General features: G+C 43.1%; 1 protein-coding gene across 5 annotated transcripts in view; it reads right to left on the bottom strand.

The window, feature by feature from the left end:
• The window catches only part of ABCD4 (ATP binding cassette subfamily D member 4), a 63,084-nt gene that overhangs the window by 26,675 nt on the left and 23,029 nt on the right, over positions 1-13,380 (bottom strand). For 4 of the 5 annotated variants that reach the window (XM_053258239.1, XM_053258233.1, XM_053258232.1 and 1 more), the window contains exons 4-9: positions 11,674-11,813; positions 9,598-9,714; positions 6,940-7,065; positions 6,444-6,494; positions 1,459-1,553; positions 302-423 (exon numbers count right to left, since the gene is read on the bottom strand). In XM_053258239.1, the coding sequence (XP_053114214.1) occupies positions 302-423; positions 1,459-1,553; positions 6,444-6,494; positions 6,940-7,065; positions 9,598-9,714; positions 11,674-11,813 (651 nt within the window). Of the gene's footprint in view, positions 1-301; positions 424-1,458; positions 1,554-6,443; positions 6,495-6,939; positions 7,066-9,597; positions 9,715-11,673; positions 11,814-12,502; positions 12,672-13,380 lie in introns of all 5 variants that reach the window. The other variant, XM_053258248.1, reaches the window with a different exon arrangement.

The following is a 13,380-nucleotide window of genomic DNA, read 5'->3' as shown; positions in this document are numbered from 1 at the left end:
AGAAGCCATAGTGGATGTTAAAGATGTTACCAGTATCATATATATGTATACACGCAAATATTACCATTGCATAAATTATCTGCATTCACCAAGATCCTTCTCTCTTAGCACAGGGATGTGTCCTCATTACCTGGCACATCTCAGACCAAACTCCTAATAGTATGCCCCCAATTTCAAAAGCCTTTGCAGATTTTTGTTTTCTTAATCCAATAGGTTTTATAGGAATTGCAGAATGCTGGAAAAGCAAGGAACACATGAGGACATATCACAGTTCCTACCCAGAGGGACTGTAAGAACTCACCTTGCTGACCAAGGAGCTCAGTTCTGCAGGATCCAGGTCACCATAGACTCCACTGAAGATGGGAACAGCAATCACCACATAACTCAGGATGCTGCCCAGATAGTCAAAAGTGTTGATCCCCACTGAGGAGAAACATATCAACATGAGGCAAGGAGCAATAAGAAAGTCCTGCCCAGATTGTATGACCAAGGATTCCCATTACTAGGGCCAAGGGCTCCTTGGGACCAAGCACAAGAAATACAAGACTCCAGGTTCAGAGAATAATCTAAACCATGATGATTTAAATTACCCCTAACAAGCCTAAATGAGCCTTGGGTTCTTGTGCTCTCCCCTTCTTCTCTTCCTTTGTGCACTCAGAGGAGACTAGAAGCTTCTGCTTTTGAACTAACAACAGGCCCCTGTTGTATCTGAAGTCAGGGAATGGTGGTTTGTCAAAACTATGGTTAGTTAAAAGAAATCAGGATTGTCGTTTTGAGCTCCTGGTTCAGGGCATGCAAACAGAAACAAAATGTGCATTTCTTCTCCCACCCCAAAGGCCCCAAAATTGCAGTTTCAAAAGATGTGTGTCATTTAAAAACCCAAGTCATGCAAAAGTTGTATTATTATTTCTTGTTTACACAGTCAGACAGATGTTATTGACTGGTTTGTTTTATCCAGACATTGAGTCCTATTATTGTTGTTGTTATTATTATTAATTCATTCTATTTCTATATTGCCCTTCCAAAAATGGCTCAGGGTGGTTTACACAGAGAAATAATAAATAAATAAGATGGATCCCTGTCCCCAAAGGGCTCACAATCTAAAAAGCAACATCAGATGGACACCAGCAACAGTCACTGGAGGTACTTGTGTTGGGGGCCAGTTATGCTCAACAATGTAAAAAGTGACTGATAACAATGAGGAAACTAAAAGCCATCCAGGCTGTTCTAGAGCCCAGATCTTTTGAAAACACACCTGTTTTATCAGGCTTTTAGTTTATGATGTTTTAAAGTTTCATTTATGGTAATTTTAATCTTTTTAATATGATGTATAGGTTTTGGTTGTTGAGTTGGATTATAAACCACCCTGAGATTTTATATAGGGCAGTATATAAATACGACAAATAAAATGAATGAATAAATTTAAAAATGAGACTTAAGAAAAATGGTTGCGCTTACTGTACAGCCACAGTTCTTTGCCCATCAGCTCCTTCTGTGTCTGCAGCAGAGTTTGCAGCCTGCGGTTGGTTCGCATGTGTTCTACTTGACCAGCTCTGCAAAGCAGCAGGTGATCCATTTGTAAAGTGTTCATTCACATAAATCCAAAGTTCATTAGGACAAGCTGTGTGTGTGTGTGCACTTGTGTGTGTCCACGCACGCACACACACACAAACACGATGGCAAATGGATTATGGGGGATTATGCATAAACCATTTCTCATGGAAAAACTGAATTAAGAGATGATGAGAACATTTATATTCTGCCTTTCAACAAATGAGAACATTTATATTCTGCCTTTCAACAAATAAGTTCTCAAAACAGCGTATGTAACAAAAGAAATGAAAGAATGGTTCCCTGTCCCCAAAAGGCTCAAAAAATATAAAACAAAATCAAACAAGACGTAAGGGAGACATTAGCAAACAGCCACTGGAAAAGATGCTATGCTGGGGTGAACAGGAACAATTGCTCTCCCTCTGCTAAATATAAGAGAATCACAACATAAAAGATGCCTCCTTGCCCAGTTAATACAGGTGATAAGAAAGCTATTAACACCTAAAAGGATTATACAGCACTTTGAAGTTTAGGCTTTGGCCAGTCCGCAGGGGTAGCCAGTTCACAAGTTGTAAGACAGACATTGCAGTTATCTAAGCATCCTTACTGTCCTAACTTAGCAAGAAAAAGGTTATATTGGTCAGTTTGTCACATAGTGATTGGACAAAGAGGCAGACCTTTGGATGCACCTACATAAGCTGTCACTTTAGGTTGCAACAAGCAACTCGCACCCAATAAAATATAGGGGACTAGTAGGGCAAAGGATTGCCTCATTCTGGATGTGTAGGGTTGACTAGGAAGCTGGGCTAAAGAAGGCAGAAAAGGACAGACAGTTGACGTGGAGCAGGGACTGCTCTTGGACCTACCTGGTTTTTTTAGCCTACTTTCCAGTAGGCTTATGAGATCACCCGGCATTCCATGTATGTATCTGTGTGTGAGTCGTCCCCTATCAACGTCGCAATGCCTGAACCAATATGAACCAAATTGGGTATAGTTGTAGGGACACATAGGGACACCTCAACAGTGTATAGTCTGTGATGCTGACATCCCCCCAATTCAAGATGGCAGACATGTAAACATTTGAGGCACAAGTGGCCTAATTTGTGGACTGTCTAACTGATCTGAATCAAATTTGGTACAGTTGTAGTGAGTGTCACACACAGACACCTCAATGGTTTAGTTTGTGATGATGTTTCATCCACCCGATTCAAGATGGCGACCGTTTGAGGTGCAATCGGGCTAAACTTGTGAACCGCCTAACCAATTTGAACCAAATCTGCTACAGGTGTAGGGACACCTCAAGGGTGTAGTTTGTAATTATGTCATCCACCCCAATTCAAGATGGTGGAAGTTTGAATATTTGAGGCACAATTGGGCTAACTTGTGAACTAATATATGAAGAAAAACTAGAAGCACCAAATACAGATGAAAATGAAGAGAAAAGGAGTCCCACGGTGCTGTAAACATCTTAAGTTAAGATTATTCTCCTTTAAGTAGCATGACTTCAGGAGTTGGTTAGGCAATGCAGCACAGCTGGGACATTATCTAAGGGTATAAATTTGCAGATGAATGGAGCTTACAGCAGGAAGATATTAGGAAATGTGCTTCATTACCTTTGGCTACTCTAAGATATTGTTAACTGTTTTTGAAGAAGTGTTTTTGTAACATGATTACACTGGATAATATTTTGCCCCTGAAGAAGGCTTCAGCCGACATGTGTTGGGCTCAAATAAACCTGTTTACAGCACTGTGGGACTTTTGTCTCTTCATTTTCATCTAACTTGTGAACTGCCTAACTGATTTGGACCAAATTTAGATCAGTTGTAAGGATAGCGAAAGAAAAGTAGATAGATTAGTTTTTACTAGAACAACTTGTTTATTAGGGATATTAAAACAATTATCGGACAGAGACCAAGCCAGCTCTCTGAATAAGAAAAGTAGCATAAGTTGTGTGATTCTTCTCCATACCCCCCTACAAAACCCATACAAAGCACAAGGGGTACAGGAATATGGAAAAGAGAGTCATATCCCCCCCCCCTTTGCTTTAGGACACTTCTAAACTGAGGGAATCCAAGACTTTCAACATTATTGCAGCTGCTTCTAGTGAGATTCCTAATGATACTTCTGACCTCGTGTGGTGAAAAGGGAAAGAGCAAACATGATGTTACATTCCTTCTGGTTTTCCTGCTTCCCGTCTCCCTGTCACCCCCCAACTTTCTTTTCTCTTCAATTCTTTTAACCAATTTCCTCCTCCTATTTATATACTGCTTTTCAACAAAAATTCTCAAAGCAATTTACATGGGAGTGGGATGGGGAAGTGATTCTAACTTGGCAAAAAGGCACCTTTTAACGTGGTGATTCTCTTTATTTAGCAGGGGGAGAGTAACTGACCCTATCCACCCTCAGCACCGTACCTCCAGTGATTGTTGCTGATGTCTATCTTATGTTTCTTTTTAGATTGTGAGCCCTTTGGGGACAGGGAGCCATCTTTATTTATTTATTTTTTCTCTGTGTAAACCCCCCTGAGCCACTTTTGGAAGGGCGGTATAGAAATCGAATGAATGAATGAATGAATGAATTCCCTGTCCCAAAAGAAACCAAAGGGAGACACATTATCAACCAACACTGGAGGAATGCTATGCTGGGGCTGGATAGGAATAGTTGCTCTCCCTCTGCTAAATTTAAGAGAATTGCCACTTTAAAAGGTGCCTCTCTGCTCAGTTAGCAGGGGTTCATATAGACTTCCTCTGTTCTTTGAGTAATTGGAAAAACCAAGTAATACTGGATATGTGCGAACAACAGAGCTTGTTTCCCTCCCTCTTGCACCCACAACAAATAAACACGCACAAGTAAATTGGGCAAGGGGAAGAACATATTTCTGTGCGATGCAAAAACAGAGGGGCCCATACCATATCAGAAAAATGCACGCACAAAAAAGGAAAAAAAGTATTGCTGATGCATGTTCAGAACTGTTTTAAACAACAGGGTGAGGTAGGGGAAATCAGAGGACAGCAGAGAAGGAATGGCGAGATAAACAAGATGGTTGTCCAAACGAACATGAGAGACACTGTGTGAAGGCTAATACAACACAAAGGTTCACACAGTTTTTAAAAACCCAGCAACAAAGAACCAAAGCCTAAGAGAAGAACAGCACATGGGAAGAAAGGTGGATCATATAAATCCGTTCCGATACATGTGTACACAGATCGTGCAAAAGCTTGCTTGTGCAGATGCACTCCAACTGGGCTCCCTTAGCAACTCTGGGCCAAGAAAAGTGTTACAGAAAAGCTTGACAACAACTGTTTTAGTATCATGCCTCCTGAGCTATCCTCACAGCAGTCTTAACAATGTGGCAGATTTTGTCCAACTTACTATTTCCGAGTATCTATCAATCAATCATATTTATATACCACCTGTTATCTCTCTCTGTGTGGTGTACATAATCCAAATTACAGTAGAAAACAAAAACCATAAAAACACTTTCACAGAATAAAAACAATTAAAAACAATTCACAGAGTAAATTAGCACTATGGGCCTACAAATTATTCTGCCATAGCAAGGATCCTACCCCACTGTGGCAAGTGCGAAGAATCCCCATCCTTCCTCCACGCATGGAGCAAAGAGGAGCACAAGGGATCATCCCTGAAGCGGAGCTGTATTTGGGAGACACTTTAAGTACTTCCAGGAGCACAGCATGACATGTATGAGCCTCCACTTTCCTCCGAAGTTTCCAAAGTGCAATGCCACTGCAGGGATACTCTCCTGCCCTTCTCCTGAGCTCAGAACTGTGGAGGCCTTGCATTGGGCTTAAGCACAGGTGCTCTGAAGACCTCTAATGTTCAGCACAATGCCAGATATAAGATCCCCCCTTCCCAAACTAGGAGGCGGGCAAGACTGTGGCAGCCACAGGCTGTGGCTGGCTATCCAGACTAACCAAGATTCGTGAAATTCTGATCAGCCCAGATGTGTGCTAATCCCCCATTGGGACTAAACTGATGGTGGGATAACTAAAGATTTTCACATAAACTAAAGCAGCACGGGGATGTTAAAGTCCCTACAAAGATCTGCCTGGAGTTGTCTAACGTTAAGGCTTGCCTGGATTCACAGACATGCAACAAAAGTTATCAGTTTTGAAGGTGATATGCTGGAGAAAGGAACTGAAATCTGTGACAGTGGGGTGATGTCAGAGTGGTACATGATTACTCTTATTAATAGAGGTACAGCCTAAGAAAACCCAGATTAAATTAAGAGGCAGGGAAAACAGACTGCAGAAAAGCTTTCTTAATGGCAGGACATATTAGGCTGTTTCACATTCTCCAATCTACAGCCCATGCTAAGTAGCATAGGGAACAAAAGAGAACCCTATTCTGGGAGAAGGGGGATTGATGCTGCTCTGTGATTCCTCTGGTATGTGTACATGTATAGTATTTACTAAGTTCATAAACGATGCTGTGAAATATTCTATACACGTTCAGGCCCACAGCTCACCTGAAACTGACTCTCCTTAGAAAACACAACCACCTAGCACAGAAGTTGCATCTGTATCATAACAGAGGAGAAAGAAGTGAGAGAGGGAGACTAAGTACTTGGCAGACGGTCCTGGGACATGGTCTGAGGGCACATGGTACAGCCATCTTGCTGAAATTAAGCATGTCTAGGACTGATCAATGCCTGGATGGGTGACCACTGGGGATCCTATGGATGTCACCTTGCGTTCCATGTTAGAAAGGGATACACAAACAAACAAACAAACAAACAAACAAAGGAAATAGAAAACTGAACAGACTAGGAGACAAGGCAGCTAATCACCAGGAAGTTTTTTTTTAATTTTCCTTTCAGGAGCCAGAGATTTCCCAAGATGAGAGAATAAAAAGAAAAACACTCATCTTACCTGTAGAAAGCAGCAGATTCTGCATTCACTCGTAGCTGCATGTGCTTAAATCTGTTGAAGTCAAAGAAAATATTAGCATAAGTGGGTGGCCTATTATTTATTTTTTGACTGGGTAATCAGCATCTTTGCAAAACCCATTCTTACTTCTATCTACCACAGTAAAAAAGTTAAGTAAATGTAGAATAAAAACTAGACTAGAAGTAGATACAGCTGTAGCAAAAGTTGCTGAAAGTCTGAATAACCAGGAATATAGGTATGAACATGCTAGGAATGGCCAACAGTTCATTTGGTTTGGTTCCATGTCTTCCATGCTGCAAATAAGCCAACCTAGGCTACTAGTCCATCTCCCAAAGAGGCATCTTCCAAGGATTTTCTCCATATACATCACAAACAAAGCTGTACCAGTTTACCAGAAATTACGGTAGTTACCAAATTATTTTAGGTGATAGTTATTTCTAGGGCCAAACAGGTTATAAAATCTGCTGAATACACTTACCTGAAGTCACCCTCCAGCTTCTCCTGGTGCACCAGTTTTGAAACAATGGGGCTCATAAGGATCTTGTTGACAATGGTCCCAATGATAAAATAACCAAAGATACTCACTGGGCCCAACCAGCCAGTGCTAAAAGGAGAAAATAGAGGTTAGTTTAGCAAACCAGTCAATGGATGGCCACATATCAGTCTCATCAACATGATACTCCAGATGGGAGGCAAGTTATCATTATACTCACTATGAGAACAGTAAGGAATCCACGTGTTGTGCTACCATCATACAGAGCAATTGCTAGTACTGTGTGGCATAACAAATAGCTCCATTTCAAACTGGGGGAATGCCTCATGAATTCAGTGTAAGCTACTGGAGAAAAAGACTTGCTCTTTCAATCCTTTCTTGCACTGCCTCCTTCTCTCACATTCCAAAGCACTTGCTTACATCTTTAGCAACTCTCAAATCTCTCTCTCACACACATCACCTCTTATTCTAACACATCCCTATATTTTGCACCCACACAGCTCTCTCCCATGGAGTTCTAATGATATCCAAGCCAATCCTACTCATCTTCCCGGTTCTCACACTTTCACGTAGAAGCTGTCCAAACATTTTACTCATTAGGGTTGGAGAAGCCTCCCAGATTCAGGAGCTGGGAGTACTCCTGATTTTTGATCATGTGCTAGATGAAAACAAGGTTGGAAGTGGGGAGCTTGATCATCAGTGAAGCCCCAGCTGGGTAGGACAAGCTTCCCGCTTACCACATTCTGAAGCTGGGGATGGAATCCAGGTAGGGTGCACTTGTCTTTCCCAGCTGGGGCTTGACGAATTATCAAGTTCCCCATCTCCAACCTTGATTTTCTCTAACACATGACTGGAAATTGGGAGTGCACCCAGCTTTCTGAATTAGGATAGGAGGCTTTCCTCACCCTAATGATGATCATGAGAACAGTACTATTATCTTGTTATCGTTATCAGTGCGACACTTTACAACATTATGTGCATGCAAGAGGGGCATTTTTGGCTGACCCCCAACTCTGGGGAATTCTTTCCTTTAGAGACTTGCCAAATTATGTCTCAGTCTGAGCATCTTTTTAGTAGTGCAATAAGATCATCTTGTTCGGGCTGGTATTTAGAGTCTGGGGTTAAAGCTAGTGGGGGCTGGTGTTTTAATACCACCCACTCAGTGTCTTGGAATTAGACACATACAAACAACTGCTCCCCCCACAAAGATGGGAAAGACAAAAACATTGATTAAAAAGTTCCTTCCCCAACAATGATCACAACAAAATACCGACACTTTGAACTAGGGATGTTCATGAACCGAGGTTCGTGCACGGGTTCAACGCCGCAGGGAGGGGAGTGGTGAGCAGGATCTTTTTAAAAAGAGGAAAGCAGGTCTCCGCCGCTGCATGCAGCTTCCTGTGCATGGATGCCATGTGCATGGTCAGCAACACCATGCTGACCACGCAAATGGCACCCATGCATGTGCGGATGCCAGTGCATGCTGGCACCATACACGGGTTCTTGGGGGCAGTGCCATCACAGCAGGAAATTGCATGTCATGGCAGAGAGCAGTTAATTTATCTTATTTATTTATTTATTTATTTTATTTTTGCATTTTTATACCGCCTTTCGTTAAAATATAGCCCCAAGGCGGTTTACAAAAGTTAAAAACATACAATAAAAACACAATAAAAGCAACATGCTAAGAGTATAAAAACATATAAAAACAGGCATAAAACAGTACAACAAATAAATAAGAACCTGCTCTCCACTTTTTTAAAGAACCCACTCGATGCTCCCCTCCCTGTGGCACTGAACCAGTTCGCCGAAGCAGTGCACAAACCTTGGTTTGTGCACCTCCCTACCTTGGACACTGAGTGCTGCCTGCCTGCAGCCTAAATGGACTAGAAGGGCACGTGGCAAGAGTCAGAGAAAGTTACTCAGGAGGTGCTTGGGAATTCTGCAGATTCTCTCCATGCACAACTCCCACTCTGGCTGCAAAGCAGTTACTCCCTTTGAAATACTAGAAAGCTCAGCCACTCCGTCATACACGGGAGTATCTGGAAACTTATATACCCATAACATTAATAAGCAATACATCATTCCCGGTAGGGATGTGCGTGGAACTGGCACCTGCCGGCTCGAAGGTGCGGTGGAGGGTAGCTTTAAGGACCAGGGAGAGTGCTCTTACCCCCGCTGGCGCTGTGCTTTAAAATGGTCCTGGTGCATGGCGGACCGCAAGTGCCTGGTGGGCGTGCGTGCGCACCAGGCCCTTCTGGGTACTTCCAGTCCGCCGCACACCAGGGTGGCAAGGAGGTACGCTGCTTCCCCACAGGACCATTTTAAAGCACAGTGCCGGTGGGGGTAACACGGCGGGTTGGGGTAAGAGCACCCTCCCCGGTTCTTAAAGCTACCCCCCCCCATCAAACTGGCCGACCCACCGGACTTTAGAACCAGTTCGGAGGTCTGGAAAAGGGCCTCTGAACTGGTTTGTGCGCTTCCCTAATTCCAGGCACAAGACTGTCATATGTAGTAACCAGGGTCAAGACATATCCTATGCTATGCTGTTAAGGCAAACGCCCAGCTGTTGAGTGGCATGCAGGTGTAGCATTCCTAGAAGGTTGTACAGAAGAAGCCTTCAGTTCAGAAGTCAGCACTTACCTGTGAAAACACTGATAAGTGTAGTATGCAAGTGTGAAGGGAGAGACAATCAGCTTACTGGCCATGGAGCTCAGCTGTTTGCAGAATCTTTCCACATCCTGACTGATTCGCTGGTCTCTGATCAATAGAAAGGGAACCTAAGTTGGCATATGCTGCTGTGACAGCCACAGCAAAGCAGAACAAAGGTCAAGTTACTAAGAAAAACACAATCCATCCACTAGGTGGCAGAGTTGGGCAATTCTGTAGCTTTTGGCTGTGCTTTTAAACTCTTGACTCCCAAACTAGCACTGAACAGAAACTCTTCCTGTCAGTTCACCGCAAGAGTATTAACTGGGCCATTGGTGTGGGATGAGGAACCCCTCTCCTCCTCAAATAGTACAGAACACTACCCTCCAAAAAGAAAACAAGGAGAACGCTCACTGCTGTACAGTGAAACAGACCCTCCTCTACACAATACAGATCAAGGGTCTCAAACTATGGTCCTCCAGCTATTAATGGACTACAAGTCCCATCATCCCCAGTCACAATGGCCAGTAGGCAGGCATGATGAGAGCTGTAGGCCAACATCTGGGCAGCAGTCTCTGGTATAGATTGTCTAATCTGGAAGAAAAGAGTCCTTCCTGCGAAGATCTGCCTTGCGTGCAATGTTAACTGCAGGAAGCCAGCATGGTGTAGTGGCTAGAGTGCTGGACTAGGACCAGGGAGACCTGAGTTCAAATCCCCATTCAGCCATGAAACTAGCTGGGTGACTCTGGGCCAGTCGCTTCTCTCTCAGCCTAACCTACTTCACAGGGTGGTTGTTGTGAGGAGAAACCTAAGTATGTAGTACATTGCTCTGGGCTCCTTGGAGGAAGAGCGGGATATAAAATGTAAAAATAAATAAATAAATAAATAAAACTGGCCTGTATTTGTGCTGTTAAGTAAGCTCTGACTCAGTTAAAAGCAGAATTTGTAAGAGTGCAGAGAAGATAGGAAATGATTCCTGAATCCCAGCTACTCCAGACTGAGTACTAATTCAATGATATGCATGCACTCTCTCTTGCTCTCTGAATCGATTTATATTTTGAGGTTATTGCAGTTAATAAAGAACTGAAGTTAATAAGCAGCTGAGTGACACAAATTCTTTTCGCAGCTGCATGGCTTTGAAAGGGAGCAAATTTCCTTAGTAAAACTGGATGTGGTGCAAAACCCCAGGTAAACATCAAGGTAGCTCTGTCCACAGCCATGCATGCAATGTTTATTTTTATCTGACAGATAAAAGAGGATAGGTGTGGTTGGTTGGCTTCATTGCCCTGCAAACTCTCCTTAAGAGCTTTGAATTTTAAGCCACTATATATAGATAATTGGCTTAAGGTTTTTAACCTTTATATAAGGGCATAATACCCTACGGAAGAAAGATGTGCAGGTGGATTATTGAGTGAGAAAGAGACCTTAGAAAAACTGTGAAAATTCCTTTGGAGTAGAAGGAGTTTGGAGGAGCACTGTCCTCATGAGGACAATATATGATTGTGAGCCCTTAGGACAGGCCTGCTCAACTTAGGCCTCCCAGATGTTTTTGGACTACAACTCCCATAATCCCCAGCTACAGTAGCCAATAGCCAAGGATTATGGGAGTTGTAGGCCAACATCTGCAGGAGGGCCAAAGTTGACCAGGCCTGCCTTAGGAACATAGGAAACTGCCATATACTGAGTCAGACCATTGATCTATCTAGTCTTCACAGACTTTCTTCGTGCAATACCCTATAATATGTCTTTCCACTAGCACACTGGTGCTGTGCTAGTGCTACGCTAGTCTGGATCCTGCTCAGAATGTTCATATAGTAAAAAACAACAACTATTCTATTGTTGCATTTTTAGATTTACGTTTTTAATACACTGCACTGAGTATGCTAAAAATCCAATTAAACCACCTCTCTGAGACTCCATGAAATTGTATATGGACACCTAGCCCTAGAGAAAAAATAAAGCAGAATCATCCACAGACGTGGAGAACAAGACAGTCCTCTACCAAAGCAGAAGGTGCCCAATCATGCTATAAAGAGCCAGGAACAGCTCAGAGGATGCCCAGATACCTACGGATTATCAATCTCCTCGTGTAGCACATTCAAAGTATAATACACCTGGCCATGAAAGTAGTAGCCATGGAGGTATTCAGTGAGTGTCTTCCTCCAGCTCACGTACATCAGGTTGCAGATGAACTGGTCAAAGCTCTTCAGCTGAGGAGGAGAGAGAAGTAGTGCAACTTTAAAATGGGGAGAGAGGATAATGTGACAGTAACATTCAGCTGGGGAAACCTTCTGGGCTCATTTTGTGGTTGATTGTCTTTGAAAAAAGTGTTCAGACATTTCAGCTGGTGGGAAACACAGCAGCTAGACTCACAGGAGTCCTATTATTTGACCATATAACTCCAATATTGCATCATCCTCATTGGCTTCTGATTTGCTTCTCGGCCCAGTGCAAAGTGCTGTCTTGACCTTTAAAGGACTAAATAGTTTGGGGCCTGGATATGTAGAAGACCATCCCCTCACATACAAACCTATCAGCAAACTGTGGCCACCAGAAGAGGCCCCACTCTGCACGATATATGAAGTGCAAAGGGTGAAGATGCTTTCAAGTCCAACGAGAAACTATGTGCGTACATTCATATACACTCACAGGGACTTCTCCATGTGATCAGAAACCCTGCAAAGGCAGGATTCCCAACTGATCAGAGAGATCCCTATTTATATACACTTGTGCGCATACAAGATCTCTTCCGACGTTCAAATTAATATGGACAAATCAGGGGCAGAAGCTGCCACTGTGATGTTGCTCCCTCTTTACATGCATATATTCTACCCCAACATCTGTAAGGGGCTTCTGTTGATGCAGCCTTCAGAATTCCCCACAAAAACAGGTTGCCTACCTGTAACTAATGATGTGGTATTGATCCATTGACATCCATAAGAATGGGTACTGCGCCTGTGCAGGATTTTCGCAGGTAGAATGCCGCAGCTCCTCGAGACGTCCACGCCCTGCCTCAACTACTGTGTGGTTGATATTTAAGGTGAGCCAGACACCATCTTCTTCGGTTCCTGGACGACCGCCAGTGAGGATGACCAACCACACAAGAATAAGACGACGAAGACAAAGAGTATTTATATACCACTTTTCAACCAAACTTCCCAAAGTAGTTTACAGACAAAAATTAACTAACTAACTAATTAAATGGCTGCCTGTCCAAAAGGGCTCACAGGCTAAAAAAGAAACATAAGACAGACACCACCAACAGCCACTGGAGGGATGCTGTGCTGGGGCTGTTTTCAAACTTAAGGTGAGTTTTGACACAAATACACATGTATACTACAGACCAGCATTACTGCAGCGGGAAGGTTAGGGAAGGACTTAGGGATGTCAATGGATCACTACCAGATAGTTAGTTACAGGTGAGCAACCTGTTAATCTGGATCGTGATCCATTGATATCCATAAGAATGGACGTTTAGCTAGCTCTTTTAGGAGGAGGGTGCCGTAGTTTTTGTAACACCCGTTTCAGCACACTTCTCCTGAAATTTGCCCCCGCTGCAGAGTGCAGAACTATGGCATAATGCTGGATGAAAGGCAGTTCTGTGGACCATGTTGCTGCTTTGCAAATGTCTTGTAAATATAATGCCAGATAACTCCACAGTGGAAGAAGCATAGGCGGCTCATGTTGAGTGCGCTTTAATAGTCTTTTGCGGGTCCACCTTCTGAGTCTTGTAGGTTAATATAATCAGTTCCACTAGCCAATGAGACATTTGTTGTC

This window comes from Hemicordylus capensis, chromosome 1 (genome assembly GCF_027244095.1).
Source record: "Hemicordylus capensis ecotype Gifberg chromosome 1, rHemCap1.1.pri, whole genome shotgun sequence".
Lineage (NCBI taxonomy): Eukaryota > Metazoa > Chordata > Lepidosauria > Squamata > Cordylidae > Hemicordylus > Hemicordylus capensis.
This window is presented reverse-complemented; position numbering and strand designations above follow the sequence as displayed.